At 36.5% G+C, this 19,972-nt stretch overlaps 1 protein-coding gene across 3 annotated transcripts in view; it reads right to left on the reverse strand.

Moving 5' to 3' along the window:
- Nucleotides 1-19,972, reverse strand: part of pde4ca (phosphodiesterase 4C, cAMP-specific a) — a 50,622-nt gene that overhangs the window by 30,392 nt on the left and 258 nt on the right. For 2 of the 3 annotated variants that reach the window (XM_051875722.1, XM_051875715.1), the window contains exons 2-3: nucleotides 19,788-19,845; nucleotides 19,266-19,480 (exon numbers count right to left, since the gene is read on the reverse strand). In XM_051875722.1, the coding sequence (XP_051731682.1) occupies nucleotides 19,266-19,480; nucleotides 19,788-19,829 (257 nt within the window). In that variant the 5' untranslated portion in view covers nucleotides 19,830-19,845. Of the gene's footprint in view, nucleotides 1-16,822; nucleotides 17,558-19,265; nucleotides 19,481-19,787; nucleotides 19,846-19,972 lie in introns of those variants that run through there. The other variant, XM_051875732.1, reaches the window with a different exon arrangement.

Genomic DNA, 19,972 nt, shown 5'->3' on the forward strand with positions numbered 1-19,972 from the left:
TACTTCGCCAACAAACTTCTATGTTCATAGACAAACAGTTGTTCATGCTATAAATTAAACGCTACCTTTACAAAAATGCTATTACTCAGTCATGTAATCAGCTACAGTAAAGCTTTAATCAGGATAAAACTGTATATTGAAAGCTAACAAACAGCAGTGACAGCATATCTAAACACTTTGACACAAATACAAAATGAAATACCATTCATAAACGTCCTTTAAAAGCCGCGATTGCAGAGGTTCTGCCTGACCCTCTTCATCTGGGTCTGATTCGGGTTCAATTTGATACAGTAATATATACGCCATTATTTACATTTCCACCTAAGCGCGTAACAATGAATGGTAAGGGGCGTGGCGTTTCCGGACGGTTCAGCGAATCACGATACACTGGGCCAGCTAACCAATCTGAGCCCATCACAGAGGGAGTGGTATCATAGAAGCAGGAAGTCAAACGAGCCGTTCATATGACAGTGGAAACAGAGGTGTAGAATAAAGGTAAAATATTTGAAAAATACAGCGTTTTCAAAAAACAAAGCATTAAGACATGTTAAACTGTGCCCCAAAAACACAATCAAGCCTGAACCACCCCTTTAACATTAATGACAAACATAGGCTATGGTCCCTTTAGGACCGAATCCATGGATACTGACACATACCCTATTTTCACCCAAATGTTTACGTCCACTTAAGCCATAACCGACTGTATTTACGTGAGATACTCCACACACGATGGACATTTTGACAACTGTGTGTGCATTTGACCATTCATGCGCAAGGAGAACTGATCGCGAGCTGTCTGAGAGAACTGGGATCGCGCGCAAGAAAGAGAGAGAGAGAGCGCGCGAGAGGGAGCGCTTCTGGTCTGTGTCATTCAGCGCGATTCCGCCTATCCCACCTTCACTAATCGATAACGAATTGTGATTGAAAGCATGCAGTTCGCAATGTGTGTGTTGTCATCATTAATTTGAAGTATTTCCACTCCCTTGAGGCTGACATTGTTTCTGCTGCTGCCGCCGGTGTCTTCTGTCAGTTACGTCACGTGAGGTATCGGTCTTTGGTATCGGGGGTATTTTTACGTGTACGAGTACAAGTACATGAGCTTGGTATCGGGCCGATACCGATCGGTGCATCCCTACTACAGAGTGTAAAATGTCTAACCCAGCATAAAAGGAGCTAACAGTGATGCAGGTGTACACTGATATGTCGAACGCACGCGAAACACCAGCACCCGCCATTTTTAAAAAGCCGTGTCCACAGCCTATATATTTACTCCACGAACTAACTACAAACATGGAAAACAGTGATAGATGGACCTCTCAACCGTACGCAATGGAGAAAATCCAGTGCGACTTTGAGCAGACCAAGCGAAACATGATTATGTATTTATGCTAAGCTAGCGACATTGGGCATCAACCACACGGCAAAAGCTAATACTTTTTCATATACTGTCTTCTTTCTTTGTATAACAGTTCTATCTAATAACGTATTAGACAGGACTGTTAAACAGATCGTAAACTAATGAAGACGGAGAATGCGAGCACTGTGTGCTCAGGCTCTGTCTGAACTGTTCTCAGCGCCGTCAAAATAAAAGTAACAACAACACATCACTACAGGCCCTAGGGGAACATTAGTTCTCAGGGAACCACACTGGTGGCAAAATCCCCTATTATTATACCATGCATATGTTGACTTTTTTATTATTATTATTTAAAGAAGAAACCAAACCAATATATAGTTGACATTTGAGGTTTAATGCTATAGAAAAACTTGCGTTTTCAGATTGTTTTTTATTTTTATACAAAAATATGGCATGCAGTTGCTTCAAACAATAGTATAAAGCTATTCAATACATCATTCAATGTAAATTGTGATCATCGTAATTAATAATCGCAATTACAATTTCAAGGGAATAATCGACAATTATGATTTTTGTCATAATCGTGCAGCCCTATGTCGCAGTTTGCCAGCTTGTGAATTAGCAGAATTTGCATGCAGCCACTACAAAACACAAGCTTCTAGGGGGTTGATTTTGGTTGTTGTGTGTTGAAATAAATGTTTTTAAAAAAAACAAAAAAAAACAGCATGTCTGTCCACTGAATGTAACCCACAATCTCTGATTCCCCTCCGTGGCCGTGGGAAAGTGAATATTTACAATGATAATATTTAAATGTTCCCAACAAAGGATTTAAATGGTGACATTATTAATAGATTTGCTATCCGGTGTCTTCTCATTACCCCCTCAACCTGCTTCCTTTACCTCATGTCTCAAAGCACATAACATTACAATAATAATGAACGTAAAAAACCTACAGAGCTCTGACTTGTACCACCTGACTGCTGCAGATTCATTTTGGCATTGATGACATAGAAACGCATAAATCTGAGTCTGAGGATGTGAACAGCTCCGTGTGGAACGTCATGTATTGCCACCTCGTAAATACGGTTATGACATGCAGAGAACACAGCATAAGCTCGTTGTTTTGGTTCAGGAAGAACTGTAAAAGACGGCTGTTGTTTGTTTATGTCGCCCGGTGACTGTGTGTCTACAACTCTGCATAGCCTTATGGAACGCGCTCATGACGTGTGACGTCTGCGCGAGCAGGGTGCAAGGAGGTATGGACACCGTATCATTGCATTCGGTCCGAACAAACATTTTTTGGTCCAGAGACTTCCACGGAAGGTATTTGTTCTAATATTTAGACCACTTCTATTATTGATTGCTTTGTGAAGAGAGTTTCAACCAGTACAACAAAAAGTGTTTATAAAAAAAAATTGCCTACCCTACTTTTAAGGGACTTCAAGGGACATCTACTTACTAGACCAGCATATGAGTACTGAATTGTTGTTATGATTGCTACCTCAAACAAAGTGGTTTAGCTGGTTTCTCTTTTGTAAAACACTTCTTTGTAGTGACCACAAAATAAACAAGTGCTACAGAAATCACGTCCATGGTCTCTAATGGCCCTTTTTCTTTTTCCAGTAATGATTACACTCCCAGAATCACCTTAGGTAGTTTTCCAACAGTATGCAATTATTTAGACCTACGGCCATTGAAGTCCACTTTCCTGCAGAGTTTAGCTTTAACCCTTATCAAACTAATCTGCCTATAACTTTCTAGTAATCCTGAAGACCTTGATTAGCATGTTTAACTGTGTTTGATCAGGGTTGGAGCTGAACTCTGCAGGAAAGTGGACCTCAAGAGCCGGATTTGAGAGCATCTTTTACATTATAAACATATTTATTATTAAACATGTTAATTGTAGTTTCTCTCTCTCATATCATTTGCAAACAAATTATATTGTCTGATAAAACAATGAATCCACTCAAACCACTTCAAACTGCCAGGATGTAGCTGTTTCTCTATGCTAATGATTTGGACAGCATGAGGGCTGATAAAGATCTTTGGCTAAAACAAATGGCCTTGTTTGGACTATCTACATGTTTCAGTCAGAACAGTTTGTTAGGATGTCATAATCATGGTTCAAAAAATGATGATGGGCTATACTTAAGCTAAAATTTGGAAAGATTTTAGTATTCATGCAAACTGGAGCATGCATGTTTTAGCACTCAAATATTGAAAATAACAGAAGGCCATAGATCATCCGCAGAACTGTTAATCTGGGATATTTTGTTAGAAAGAGCAGCCGATGGCTGGTTTTGTGTTTATTTAAGATAAAGTTTTAGACAATACATATTTCACGAGGATTTTGACTGTTTGGAATCTGGTTTTAAAATACAATATCCAAGGATAAATTCCAACTTAAACCCAACAAAGAGATTCATGACATTGATGCTTTGGCTCTTTAAATTAAAAGTTAAATAATTAAACAAAACTGAATGCTCGGGTGTTGTGTGTTGATAATGTCAGTATGACAACATGCAGTTATGATTTTCTAAGAATTATTGAAATATTTTTCCACAGCGCAATGAATTACCAATTACTGTGACGGATCGAAACCCGGCGTAAAAATGAAAGTTTCTTAGATTACTGTACAAGGAATGAAAGTCCCGAGGTCAAGATGATATGTCTAAAGTAAAATATTATTCTTGGCTCTGCAGCGTGGTGAAAAATCCTCCGGTGCTCACCTCAGTGCTCATTTTTTTTATTACTCAGGGTTAAAATGTGAGTGTTCAGACTTTAAGTCAGTGTCCTGGAAACCTATCAGCTCCAGATAGCAAACAGACCTCAGTATTTATACCTGGCAAATGTCTCTGAAGTGCTGGTATTGGTACAGACTCTATATAGCTCTTTTTTCAGTCTTTGTCTCTTAATCTATGCACAGAAAAAAAATATATATATATACATACACTATCTTTCAATTTATTTAGCAAGGATGACTTTTAAATTGTTGTAAAATATTTTTGAACTGTTGTTTTGAACTTTCTAATCAAAGAATCCTGAAAAACAATATTTCACAAAAATATAAGCAGCACAACTGTTTTCAACATTGATTATAATAAGAAATGCATATTAGAATGATTTCTGAAGGATTATGTGACAATGAAGACTAGAGTAATGATGCTGAAAACTCAGCTTCGCCATCGATGGAATAAATTACATTTTAAAACCTATACAAATACAAAACAGTTATTTTAAATTGTAATCATATTTCACAGTATTACTATTTTTACTGTATTTTTGATTAAATTAATGTATTAACTAGTCAGACAAGCTTTGCCTTGCTTTTGTACTGACTGTAAACCAAAGCAAAACAAAATGATAATTTCATTACGTTCACCTCTACATTCTCTGCACTAGTGAACTGACCGAATAACTGAGCTCTTCTGCAGGTTTAACAGCACTATCCGTGGGCAAAGAAAATGGTTTTTGCCAGGACTCAGAGGATGCATGGATGTCCATCCAGACGTCACAGCAGGCATGAAGCATCACTGTGCTGACGTCACAGGCTTCACACTATGATGCTTAACTAACAGCGCCAAGACTAAATTCCTGTGATAAAACTGTGCTAAGGATCAGAAAAGCATTGCAAAAAAGTGAATTCTCCACAAAATGGAAAACAATAATTCTCAGGTAAGGATGCCTTCTGAAACAATAACTATAATCTAATAAGCAAATATTTAAACTGGTCTTGTGCTAAAAATGTATAAATTGCAGTGTAGATTTGTTATCAGTAATGCAACTTTAATTTGAACTTTTATTTGACTTTGTAAGAGGCAGAAATTAGTGAAAATGGACCTTCATTCATTCATAATATGATGCATTAACATTAGACCATTGCATCCCCTGCTGGTGAGACATGAACTACACGTAGCAATCTGGAAAACCACAAAGTTTAAACCAGTGGCTCTTGTTCTCAACTGGTTTGTCCATGGGACCTCCATGGTCATTAAGGCATGACCTAATTATTTTTTGTAGAAATTTTACCTAAAAAGGTTTTTTGTTAATAAAATAAAGTTAATAAGTTGGTATGAACCACCACAGTCATTTAAAAATATACAAAATGACACAAAGTGAAAATAAAGTGGCATTTTGGGGTTACAGAAACAACAGTTTCAATACTAACATGACTTGCATGCAAATCCTTCCCAGCTAACAGTTACATAATATATTAATTTCATGACTTACTAATTGACAACACAGCTATGATGTTGCATGCTCATAATTTCTTTATTTATAATGAAGTGAAATACAGAAAGTGCGTGATACAGTATAAAGGCTGACAGGACAAGAAAGTTCGTGAGAGGTGAGAGACTTTTATTTCATAACTAGATGTGAAAAAAACGTTAGAATAATGACACTCACATACAGCCTGACATCATCTCGTCTGGCTGCAGATACTGAATCAGGCAACGCGTTTTTCTTAGGCACTCTTTACTTAAACTGAGTCTTTCACGCACAAAAGTAAAACATAGAATTACGTTTGTTGATGTTTCTTTGATAGTCCAAATCCAGTCCAAATAGTCCAAATCCAGACCACTCAATCGTGAGCTCAGCCCACCCTCCCCATCTCTTAAAGGGGTTACAATCAAATGGTATTAATAATAATAAAAAAAAAAGTGTTATTTTGATATTTACCATAGTACTAAATTATTCATGTATGTCTACCATGGCATATATTTGGTACTCCAAGATACTTCAAAGAATACTATGGTATTAGCATGGTACATGTCCAAAAAACATAGTATTACCATATCAAAAACAAAACTAGGGAAATAACATCTAAACATCTTAAACAAGCCTTCTAACTGGTTTTCAGAGATGTGTTAAGACACTTTTCAGCTGGTCTGGTTAGCCAACCAGTTAAACCAGTTTGGAGACCAGCTAAGACCACCAAACCAGTTTAGGCTAGTTGGATAACCTTTGAATCTGGAGTATAAACTGCACTGCTGATAATCCTTGGTCCACAAGCGAAGTATTACTTAAAATAATCCGATATGTGATTTTCGCAGTAACATAATATTACCAGTAGATGTCACCAGCCTATAATCTAAGAACACTAACACTAACCAAAAACAGCAAGGCATAAAAAAGGTCTGACAGCTTCTATTAGATTGCTGGTTTTTAATGGAGAAAGGGCAGACGGATTGGCAGGGTTTCCGGCATTAGTGAGAGAGGCTGACAGATCAATGAGTGGTGGGAGTCATTGGGGAAAGCAGCCATGCTGAAAATATGGAGCAGAACAGTGACGCACAGCGACTCCAGTCACAGCATCAGCGTCTATCGACTATTCTGAGCTCTGAGGTTTTATTTTTGGGTCCGCTGGTTACTGACACTGTTGTCCTGTGATTGGTTCACCTCACTTGACTTTCTCTTTCGACATCAGTTTAGAACGACTCAACAAGGTTCTACTCTAATATGTAAAGGGATGTCAAAGTTATTTGCCAAACCTGTGCAATTAAGAAACTGTAACCACCAATACTTTAAGGGTTTAGAAAAAGCCTTCCATAAAATGCAATGCAAACATAATATTATTCAAGTCATTCAGTTTTAGCTTAGTTTAGCATTATCAGACAGTCGACATTCGTCACACGCAATGTGTTTTGTGCATCCTCCGTAAATGCACCCAAATTCATGTACTTATGCACTATTCTATGCCATTTTGTAGTATAAATAGTGTGAGTAATGTGTTCACACTGAAAATTCCAAAAAGAAAAAGTGCACTTTAAATACCGAAAAAATGAAGTGTGGAATGTTGGATACTTCATGCTCTCAACTGTTACAGCTTTAATTATGTAGCGGAGGGGGAGGGGCTATCAGACTCCAATGTTGAATGACAAAATACGACATTTGGGCACAACTGAGGCCCTGTCCCAAATGGCACCCTAAACACGGCAGTCTTCCTACGAGTCCGCACTTTCATGACACCAATAACACCGCTTTGACCGTCTGGAAGAAGTCTGCTGCGGAGTGTAACGGTGGCCAGCTAGTGAGAGCTGTGCCGGTAAACCTCACTCCCCCGATCTCAAGAGGTGCACTGATGCTAGAGGCTGCGGTCTTCAGTGTCCTTGTTAGTGTGCCCACCTCTAATGCCAGAGACACCGGTTCGAGTCCCGTTCGAGTGCATAGTGATTCATTTGGTACACACAATAATTGTTTTTTCCCCTATGTAAACATGTGCAAGAGGAACATGTTTGATCACTAACTCGCACCTCGCGTCTTTTGCAGCATCTCAACAGCGCTCAAATTAAAGAAGTTCAATTAATTAAAAACCGAGTCGCTAAACTTTGATGTCGTTTCATTCCACTGTCCGGCGTCTCACATTTTAAAAACATATTCTGTGTGAATGGCTTATGTTCACACACAGCAACAAGGCTCAAATACAGTCGACATTAAACCAGACATAGGCTATCTTGAAAATAATATGCCGTCCTATGCCATCTACATTACATGTGGTACAAAACTAAGAAATTATGAGCTAAATATCCCGTCCTCGGTTTTGATGTTGATGCTCTACAACACTGCTTGCCCTGCTTTAAATGGCTATTGTGGTGAGACGCATCTAGGAAACAAGTCACAGCTTTGTCTGAGTCACATGGAGAGTAAGTGTTGTCTCTGAGTGAAAGCCTCTTGTGAACAGTGTAACACTGTGATATGCTGTGTGGAGTTGTGACAGGTCCTTTAGAGAGCCATAGACTGAAGAGTGGCAGTGTTTCAAAGAGGCTCAAATGAATCTACTTTACAAGAGATGAATCCAGCCCAGACTTGCCAATAAAATTACTGCACATATTTAGCGACTGTGATCATTGGTGTCTTAACTGCAATCTTCATCTAAGGATGCACAATATCTCATATCGACTATAAATGTGACTTTTTAATGTTATTGCTAAAAGACTGATTAGTAAAATAGGCCAATTTATTTAGGCTGATAAATTATAACCAAATGATTATGGGATTTCTAGCTATTGTTAAACAGACTAAGATTTTGTTTCTTTATTACTCTCTTAAAAATGCTGGGTTTAAAACCCAAGTTGGGTTGAAAATAGATAAACCCAGCAATTGGGTTGTTTTAACCCAGCGGTTGGGTTAAATGTTTGCCCAATGTGCTGGGCAGTTTTATTTAACCCAACTATTGATTAAAAATTACTAAATGGCTGGCTTAAAATTAACCCAAAATAGGTTGGAAATTAAAAATCAGACACATAATTACTGGAGGCAACAATAATAATCAAAAGGTGAACATTTATTAATAAACAATTTAATAAATGTTTATTGTTTAATTATTATTCATTAAACGTATTAATAAATGTTCATTTATTAAACATATTAATACATGTTAATTTCCAACATATTTCAGTTCATTTTAAGCAAGCAATATAGTAATTTTTAAACAATAGTTGAGTAAAATAAAACTACCCAGCAGGTTAAGCAAACATTTAACCCAACCGCTGGGTTAAAACAACCCAATCACTCACTGGGTTTGTCCATTTTTAACCCAGCTTAGGTTGTTTTTAACCCAGCACTTTTTTGTATTCTTTTATTTTTCACAAATATTTTAATATATATTTTCTAGTAATATACAATACTGCTCAAAAGTTTAGGATTGGTATGATTTTATGTTTTTGAAAAAAAAAAGAAAAAAAAGTAATATTGTAAAATTGTGGGGATTTTTACAATATTATTTTGAAATGTATTTCAGTGTCATGATCATTCTAATATACTGATCTGGTGCTCTTTTTATTATCATTGTTGAAAACAGTTGCTTAGTATTTTTGTGGAAACTGTGATACTTTTTTTCATGATTCTTTGATGAACAAAGTAATGTAAAAGTCTTTACTGACACTTTGATCAATTGAATGCATCCTTGCTAAATATGCATTCATTTCTTTCTTTCAAAAAAATAAAATCGTACTGACCCCATACTTTTGAATAATAATGTAACTTTGTTTCAAGAGCGCTTTTTTTGTAATTTCAATATTGATTTCTACTACTGGCTAATATATCTGCTATCAGAGATGCTTCAAAACACAAAAAGTTGCTGGTATTGCTCAACATTTCCAAATCAGTGCATCCCTAACTGCTTTCAAATGATCACATTAAGTTCACCTTAGGGAAACTATTAAGTATCTCTGTCAGAGATTCTCCAAAGAAAAAAAAAAAAAAAAACGTCTCAACATTCATCAAAATGTGTCTGAATTTGATCGTCTGAAACAACATACACTCTACTTAAAGGCCGCATTTGGAGTACAAGAGCATAATTCACTCATCATTTACATTAGATAATGCCAGGCATGCTGGATATTACAGAGGTTACTGTGTGCTTAAGGTTGCGATGTGTCTGCCCATCGTGACTCTGCCTGACTGCCACAGGCGAACATCAACAGACAGTGGCTGAGCCATCGATTCTCTACCTCTACTGGCCTCAGGCTATCCAGGCCACAGATATAGCAGCTACACAACACATCACATAACAGCCAGCGCTGCTCTCTGCCTGCTTTAACACTGTGATACTATGTATAACAGTGCTTGCAGAGAAAGAGGGAAATCTAAGTAACTCCAGAGCAGCACTCTCCACTAGACGGTGCACTCATCATTTCAGAGTTGATGTTAGTGATGTCAGAAATCCAGTGGAGATGGGAGCACTGGTTTGCTTCAAGACTTTCCTACACAAGAAAAACCTGTCAGGGCTGAGCAATGGAAAAAAGACCATATTCACATGGAGAGCAAATCTCATTCTGTAGATATCAACACAGCAAAAACGATATTTACATCATGGGACAATGACATGGTGTAACATGTGCAAAGTTCAACCAAGGTCATTATATAATCAATGGAATTTTAAAATTTAAAAGCTTTAAAAGTGAGATTAGACTCAACTGAAGGTAAAGACACCTTCAGTGTTGCTTCTGTTGCTTATACATACCCAATGCACGAGTGCCGTCGTGTTGAGTAGTTCATCTGCATTGTCTTCCTGGGGAAACGAAGATCTTTGTTCATTGTGAGAGAGGATTCTGTTAACTTTTGAGTACTATAGGTAAAACTTGGGAAGTGTTTCCAATTTTAGACAGCAAGAGCATGACACAACTAAAAGCAACACCTCAGAAGATTTCTTAACTTGATCTCATGTCCACTATGTGCCCAGTGCCTCCATCCGCTGAGAAACATAATGCTGTGGCAATCTTGAAGCCAAGTATTGAACAAAAACTCAGCAGAGTAAAAGTCTTTCTGTTGTTTCCCTAAATGTGAAATGGATGCCAGTTCAACTGGGCACTCAAACTTAAATAAGCCACTATATCGCCAGCATAAAGGCCTACCATAGCCTCTACAGAGGAGAAAGTCCTGGATGAAAGTCTTTAGGAAAACACAACACTCCTAGTTTTGCCTTGCTCAATCCCACAAAGTCCTAAAAAAAAATTAGCCCAGCAAAAAATGATGTTCCTAAACATCAAAAGTTATTTGCCGATATATCATTAGTTGCATAAAAGTCTGAAAATCTGTGGCTCATAATCCCATCAGATGCTCCATAGAGTGTGCAGTCCCATCCAGCCTCCTAGTGCCATTCTCTGAATCCAAAGCCCTGAAACTAAACTCTGGCCTCAAACAACCAGCCTTTGATAGAGAGAGAGTGAGAGAGAGAGAGAGAGTGGAGGGAAGGGGAGAGAGGGACACAGAGACAAAGAGAGAGAAACTCTGCAGCACTGTTGCTTGTGTATATAAGGTATTTTCAGGGGTCGTTTTGTGATAGATAGGGTGTCCTGAGGCTCAACATCTGCAACTTGCTGCTTTACCATCTACAAGTGCGCTAAAAGTAATAACCTGAGTCCTGCACATCACTGGTTTGTTTTCAAATGAAACACTAACTAAACCCTGCCTGCAGCGAAATAATTTAACTGTGTGTCACTAAATCCAATACAGTGAGGGAGCTGGTATGTACACACAGCAGCTCATCATCCTAAAGTCAACTTTTTGTACTTTGCAAATAATGTTTTTGTTTTTTTTTCCTTCTATTATTTCAATTTAAAAATGTCTTTTATTTTTTCTTATCTTTGTTGTGTTCAGAATTATGACAGAAAAATATTTCCAGAATAAACTGAGTAGAATATAATACATTGAGGTGTAGGCCTAGTCTTTACATTAACTAACTGAGATGACTTGCATGGTCTGTATTAATAGAACAAGATTATTATAAGTACAAAATGACAACAATGTCAAGTAAGGGGAGAGATAAGGAAAAGCTTCTCAGCTCTACCCTCTAGTGGACACAAAATATTTTTTCCACCTGCAAAAGAAGGGTACAAAAGAACTCTCTTTTAATCTTACAGAGCGATTGACATTTTACTGTAACTTTACTTTTTTTAATTCAGGTGAATGTGGAAATTGCCCTGCGATTTGACTGTCCTCATCATGAACTGCAAATACATATTAAACTAAAAACAGAAATGTAAATGTATTCAGTCTTGGAGTGTAAGGCACCACATTATAGAAAGAGAATAATCACCATTAAAAAAAAGTCAAAATAGTTTAATACCTAAAATGTCCTGCGGAGTGACATGCTTTTTATCTTTTAAAACAGTTTTAAGCAACATTTTTTAATATAATATAATATAATATAATATAATATAATATATAAACATCCAGAGACACTGTTAAATTTAATTACATTTTAAATGTATATATTTTTATTTATAAATTTATATTTTTTTATTTATAAATGTATATATTTTATATACAGTCAAACCAAAAATTATTTAGACATTTTTGATATAATTTTATTAGTGGGTGCAGGACACTATAGTTCATTTATGTAAGTGAGGATAGCAAAATAAAGTAAACTGTGATATATTATACCCAAAAATTCTTCATACAGTGGACTACCAGTAAAACTGATAAAAATTTGGAACCAAAAATTATTCAGACATTTTGACCTGGCCATGTTTTGCTTAACTGTTATCTGACATAATTAAGATTATTTTTTTCTGACACAGTTTAACTCTGAGATCTTGTCATATTTTATTACCATTTTTTTTAAACTATAGTGAATAAACTGTAATAATGAATGAAATGTTCAAGGTGTCTGAATAAATTTTGGTTTGACTGTATATTAACCTAAAATCTTGAAAACAGGAAGTCTATTCATCATCTACCCTACAAAAGTACCTACAGTCATTATAAAATAAGTGCAGATGATTTGGCAGCCTGTAAGTGACAGGATGAGAGGAGAGAGAAAGTTTGAGTTGATCTGTTTATGGGTCAGGCGAGGGTGAGGGAGGAGGAGGGCTGCTGCAGGCGCTTGAACTCAGGTTGTTGATACTGGCCAAACAGTCTTGAGAGGCAGATCAGCACATGACAGCATAACGCTCAAGAAGAATGTCAAGAGCAGTGTGAGCCTTACACACAAGATCTGGATCCAAAACACATCTAGCATCTCCGAAAAGTTGTTAAAGCAGAAGCAGTAATAAAAAAAAGACAAACTCTTTTAATTATGTTTGTCAAAATCCAGGTAGTAAAAAATCTGGGGAAGTTATAGTTCTTCTCTAAAATACCCACAGATCAGATTGTGTTACTTCACTGAACTCACATACTTTGTAAGTGCAGCATAGCACAGAATCAGCTCCCTAAATATTGAGAGATTCATGGGTCAAAATATTTGCCACGGTGAGATGCATTAATCTCTAGCGGAGTTAAGAACCAGAAAAGTTACATTTAACCACTCGGTGGAAGGACTTCTCTGAGCAAACAGATCTGCTGTTACACTGGCCGGCCAAAAAAAAGTCGCTGTTTGGATTTAAATAGGTAAATACTTAAGAGTCTATGACTGGATCATTATTGCTGTGATTAATACGTTTCTAGCATGTTATATGCTTGGGAACAGTTCTTTTAACCCCAATTGATGAAGGGTGTAGCTTTTTTATTTTCTAATCAATCATGTAAGGAAGACACATCATGGCCATATTCCAAGATGACAAAGCCAAGATTCATCAGGCTCAAATTTTGAAAGAATTGTTGGGAAGGAGCATGAATCAACAACATTTATTTCAACAAGAGGTGCATCAATTTTTGGCCAAGATCTTGTATTGACAATGCAAGAGTCGAGCACTCTGTAAAGTCTCCTCCAGCACATCCCAAAGACTTTCAATGAATTTAAGGTCTGGACTCAGAGGTGCCAATTAGGCCTGTCGCAACAATCAATATATCGCGCAATATATGTACATGACCTCAATCATTTTTGGTGACACAATATATCGCCCATTATGTTTACATGTTAATAAATGTCACCAACATTTTGCCAATCATGCTGTCATCTGCAGTTCCTACACAGAGCAGTCATCGACAGGTCAAAAAAAAAAAAAACATTTTTCTTTCCATTCTTCATTTCCATAATCTAAAGAATTAAATGGTTGTTGTCATTTAAAAATTGTGTAGGCCTACTTGCATTATTATGCTGTTATATTATGATTACATATTCAGTGGCATAAAATGGTCTTAAAATAACTATCGTTTATCGCAATTATTTCTGGAACAATATAAACAAAAAGTAGTTATCGTGAAAGGTCTAGTGCCAATTCATGTGTGAAAATGATTCTTCATGCTCCCTCCCAACAATTCAATTTGAGCCTGATGAATCTTGGCTTTATCATCCTGGAATATGGCCATGATACATCTTCCTAAATGGTTGTTTAGGAAATAAAAAGCTACACACTCCATCAATTAGGATTAAAAGAACTGTTCCCAAACATGTAACATGCTAGAAACATAATAATCACAGCAATAATGATTCAGTCACAGACTCTTAAAGGGTTTGTTCATCCAAAAATGAAATTTCTGTCATTAATTACCCTCATGTCGTTCCACATCCGTAAGACCTTCGTTCATCTTAGGAACACAAATTAAGATATTTTTGATGAGAAGTTCGTCATTCAAGGTCCAGAAAAGTAGTAAAGACATCGTTAAAATAGTCAACGTGACTACAATAGTTCAACCTTGATGTTATTGTTTTGTTTTTGCACAAAAAAAGTATTTTCGTCGCTTCATAACATTAGTAACTATAACTATTTTAACGATGTCTTTACTACTTTTCTGAACCTTGAATGACTGTAATTACATTGCTTTCTATGGGGAATAAAAAAAAACCTCGGATTTCATCATAAATACCTTAATTTGTGTTCTGAAGATGAACGAAGGTCTTACGGATGTGGAACAACATGAGGGTGAGTAATTAATGACAGAAATGTCATTTTTGGGTGAACAAACCCTTTAAGTATTTGCCTATTTAAATCCAAACAGTAACTTTTTTTTTGGCCGGACATTGTATAAAAACCCTGTAAAATTTTGCTAAAAACACTTTCAAGGTCCTGACACTAAATGTTAAATAAAGTTTCTAGCTCTGATTTGCTTCATCTCTTGCGGACTGTATTCTGACAGAGATATGGCTTGTTTAATCGTTCCTGTTCCTACACCATCCTGCTATAATTCTCCAACAGCCTGTTTCTTTCTTCCTTTAAATCCTTGACGCACACACATGCACAAAAAAGATCTTCTCAGCTTTGAAAGTCACATTTGACCTGTGTGGACTTCCACTGTTCACAGAGCCAAGAAAACTGCTTCAGTGTCCAATAGACGGATGGCAGGTTGACTCTTTCCACTTACATCACACAAACCAGCTGACATGAACACGGTGACCTGTGTTTAAACATTTCAGCTGAAACTGTTCTCTTGCAGATTTATTCTCTGATAAACAACTTCTGAGTTCACTTGTGGTCACCTCTTGGCAAAATACTTGATAACTGTAATCAGTTAATAAATATTTGAAGAAATGTCTATTTCACAGTTTTGAAGTATAACACCTCCTGTGAGCTCTGCTGATGATTTCTCAACATTTATTGCATGTGCGTGTATGGCTGGGGATGTTTACAGTGTTGTCAGGGTCTGACTTCCTCAAATCTTGGAAGTTTAACAGACACAAAAACGACTGAAAACAGGGGCTGTAACATGTCAAAGACACAGGCATAAGAGATGTATTTTGGCAATCGCTTGCAAAAGGGTAGTTTTAAAGATTTATACTGTTTTTTATTAATGTCAATCTCTATAAAACTCAGGCAATTACATAGTTTAAAACACTGAAAGTGAAGAATCACATGATTTAAAGACAATAAAAAAGAAAGAAAGGCTTCATCTTTTCTGTTGAAATATCTGCTACTTAGCATTAGGTATAACACAGACTACTGTTCAAAAGTTTGGGGTCAGTAATTGTTTTGAAACTTTTACTATTATTCAGCATAGATGCATTAAATAGATCAAAGATGACAGTAAAGATATTTATAATGTTACAAAACATTTCTATTTCAAAATGCTGTTCTTTTGAACTTTCTATTCATCAAAGAATCTTGAAAAAAAAAAGTATCACAGTTTCCATAAAAATATGAAGCAGCACAACTGTTTCCAACATTGATAATAATAAGACTTTTTTTTTCTTGAGCACCAAATCAGCATATCAGAATGATTTCTGAAAGATCATGACACACTGAAGACTGGAGTAATGATGCTGAAAATTCAGCTTTGCCATCACAGGAATAAATTACATTTTTAATATAAAACAGGTATTTTATGCAAAAAAAAAAACATAAAAACATTGTATTTTTTTTATCAAATACATGCAACCGTAATGAGCAATGAAACTTATAACTTATATCATAATGAAACTTCTTTCAAAAGCATAGAACATTTTACCAACCCCAAATGTTTGAACGATAGTGTAGCAATTTAATATGAAAAAATAAAGAACTGTTAAACCAGAAAAACCAATAATTTGCAGAACTTACAAACCATGTTGACAACGTAACAAGTACTATTTTACACAAATGCTGCTGACTTGGGTTTATCAAGGTCTGAAAAAAGCTCCACTTTAAGAAATGTTTTGTCAGGTAACCTAAAAATATAACAGCAAAATAATAAAATATAACTATAAATATATGATCACTCTCTATGCTTCAAGCACTGTAGTCTATATACATGCACTTATATCTAAAATTCTCATAGGTAATCATAGTTAATTTTACCAACAGGTTGGACTTTACCAGGCTTAAGAGACAGAACCAGTATAACTACGTGCAAAAAAGCAGTTCCTTCGATCACTGCTGAGATAGGCTGACAATAAATAGCTCAGGTCAAGATATCCTCCCAAACAAAGACATCTTTTTATGCTTCCACACAGCAGACAAACCACCTCCTTGATTACAGTGATTATAATTGTAGCTAGAAGTGTTAGCATCAATACAAACTCTGGATGGGGGGAGCAGCCACAAAATTCACCATGTGATGTGCTGTTACGTAGATGCCTGTGCCACAAGACTTCTGTGTGTGTGTTTGAAGCCAAGCCTCCCGGTAAGAGGCTAAATAAACGATGCAGAAGGATTCAAAACCTACCTGGGAGTGTGAGCCAAAGTGAAGCGTCTCTGCAAAGCAATGCTGCGATTCATCATCAGCCTCCGGAAGAGCAGAGGCGAGTTGCGGGGAGAACTCCGAGGAGAGTCCCGTGGAGACATTTTGGGGGAGCCGGTGGGAGAGTTTCCCTTCAGCTTGAGATGCGAGGGTCTCTGAGGTCTCTCCTCTTCCGAACTCTCTGAGAGCATTTCACTCATGACAGCAGAGTTCCTGTGTCTTCACAACTGGCCGGACAATTGTCTAGTCATAGCATGAGTCGCTCACTCACACTGCTTTCTCAACACAAAAACCACAGTCTACATCTCTCACCCTTCACTAGAGCTGAGAAATTCAGCCTTGCTTCAGAGATCACAGGCGCATTAATGGAGCCAGCCATCATAGCAATGGAACATCTCCCCTCGTGAACTCGCTTTGTTTACATAACTTGGAAGACTTCCCTCCAACAGACTAAATATGGCAGTGTGATTTACAATGAGAAGACTTCATGATAGAGCTCTCTAAGTGGCCCCACCTCCGCATTAAGACTATAAGTGTGCGAGGTCTAATGTTTACTGGTCTATAATGACTTCCTGTTCCAGTCCCCTGGTGTGCTGAAAAGCCAACGCACAATCGGTGCAATGCAGAGTTGATCACAGCGTTCAGATTTTCTCTGAGAAATGCGTATGCCTTTCACATGTTCAAGGTTTACCAGGAGAAGTCACATGAAAGCTCTGACTATAAAAAGCAAAGTCAGATAAAGTCAGACAGAGAGCATGGCTCATGTCACGATGGCCCTCTATCACGGGCCCCATGGGCTTTGATTATCAGAGGGGAAAAGGTTTCCTGTGATCCTTTGACTGCCGGATGAGTTGTGTATTCAAAAACAATATGCATAATAAAAAAAAAAAAAGGATTTTTCATACTTTAGATACACTTCAAAATGTTGTATGCATTACAAAACAATATGTTGAACCTTCTATTAAAACTTTATAATAATTATGAAAACTTTTTAATTAAAGCTTTTTATAGGTTTTAAATAGGCTATACAAAACAATATACACTAAAACTACCATTTAAATGTTTGGGGTCAGGAATATTTTTTTTATTTAATAATTTTATTCAGCAAGGATGGATTAAATGGTTCAAAGGTGACAGTAAAGACATTTATAATGCTACACAAGATTTCCCATTCAAATAGACACTGTCCTTGTGAACTTTATTTTCATCAAAGAATCTTGAAAAAAAATATTACGAAAATATAAAATTTTCAGCAAATGTTTCTTGGGCAGCAAATCAGAATATTAGAATGATTTCTGAAGGATCATGTGACACTGAAGACTGGAGTAATGATGCTGAAAATTCAGCTTTGCCAGCATAGAAATAAATGGCATTTTAAATATGTATTAAAATAGAAAACAGTTATTCTGAATTGTAATAATATGTCACAGTATTACTGTTTTTACTGTAGGGCTGCACAGTTAATCGAATTGGGATTACAGTTATGGGTGCCACAATTATGTAATCGTTCAAAGACACAATTACAACAACAATTTTTTTTTTTAAATACCATGCTTTTTTTTTTAAGAAGAAACCCAACCAATGTATAGTTGACATTTGAGGTTTAATGCTATACAGTTTTCAGCTTGTTTATTTCATATAAAAATATGTTATGCAGTTGCTTCAATCAAAGGTGTAAAACTCTTCAAAACATCATTCAATGTAAATTGTGATCATCGTAATTAATAATCGCAATTACAATTTCAAGGGAATAATCGACAATTATGATTTTTGTCATAATCATGCAGCCCTATTTTACTGTAGTTTTGATCAAATAAATGCAGCCATGGGCATCTTTCAAACCTTACCTACCCCAAACTTATGAATGGTAGTATATGCATTGCCAACTGCACATTTACTGTCTTTGTTTATGGTTTTTGTTCTGAGTGTTTTCTTGTCACAGGTATTTTTCTGGTCATTAGGGAACAATAGCTCCCTCTGCTGGCTCTAAATGCAAAACGTCAATCTCTGGATACTACATCAATTAATGAATAATTATTGAGGTATATATATTAAACAACAATTGTAACAATACTGATGTAGTTCAATGTCAGTTACATTAAATTACAATCCAATACACCTTGTATTAGTCAAGAACCAACATAAGCCAACAACACAACATTGAAACAGTAAGTGCTCGGGCCTAAAGTTGCTGACATGAAGCCACTATTTTGAAAACAGGTACATGACGACAGGTTATCGACTAAAATCTGTTTTAGTGTAAAGTTCTTCTTACACGTATTTACAACGGACGATAAAAACAAGATTTTCCTCATTCATCTTCACAAACTCGATCGTCACTACCAGAAATTCAAATCCTTTCGTCAAATGATCACTGGTTAAGATTAAAGAATTTAAAAGAATGGGGGTGGGGGGAAGAGTGGTTTACCAGGAACTTTGAAAAGTGTCGAACTCGAGGCCATTGGCGCTGCCGAGACAGAATGTGGCATTGCCGGGTGTGTTCTCTGAATCTCCCTGAGCCGAGAGCCGGCGGGACAGACGGGGAAGCTGAATGATCCCTGAAAATGTCCTCTTAACTTTACGGTGACTGTGCATTGGTTTGGATCCGTGCAGGCCCTGCTGGTTCACAGTGTCCCATTCTCTCTGAATTAAACAGAGCAAGTAATTAATCTGCATTCTACACCAATACAATCTCTCTTCAGAACAGCACAAAATACAATTGTAATATTGACATAATTACTAGGTAACAATAACAAACTAATAATATCTAATGTTAATTTGCCAAATAGTTTTTTATTTGAATAATATAATGCCTTATATCTTAAGATATGCTTTATTTTGTATTATAAATGGGTGGAAATCTGCACAGTCACAGTGAAACAAAACTAATCTTTTCAGAATCAAACCAGAGGATAATAACTGTGAGCGCTGATGAACTGATATGACCTACCTCTGATGTCCAGAAAGACTTCAAAGAAGAACTTTTCTTCATATTGTTGGAGGCACTTCTGAAAATACACACTTCATTACAGACAACAATAAAACTGGATTTGTTCAAAAAGTAGAAACTCAAATTTTAAGGTTCCTGAAAACACACACACACTCTACATGACTATACAGTTAAATAATATAAAC

The sequence above is a fragment of the Ctenopharyngodon idella genome, chromosome 2, assembly GCF_019924925.1.
Source record: "Ctenopharyngodon idella isolate HZGC_01 chromosome 2, HZGC01, whole genome shotgun sequence".
Taxonomy (NCBI): Eukaryota; Metazoa; Chordata; class Actinopteri; order Cypriniformes; family Xenocyprididae; genus Ctenopharyngodon; species Ctenopharyngodon idella.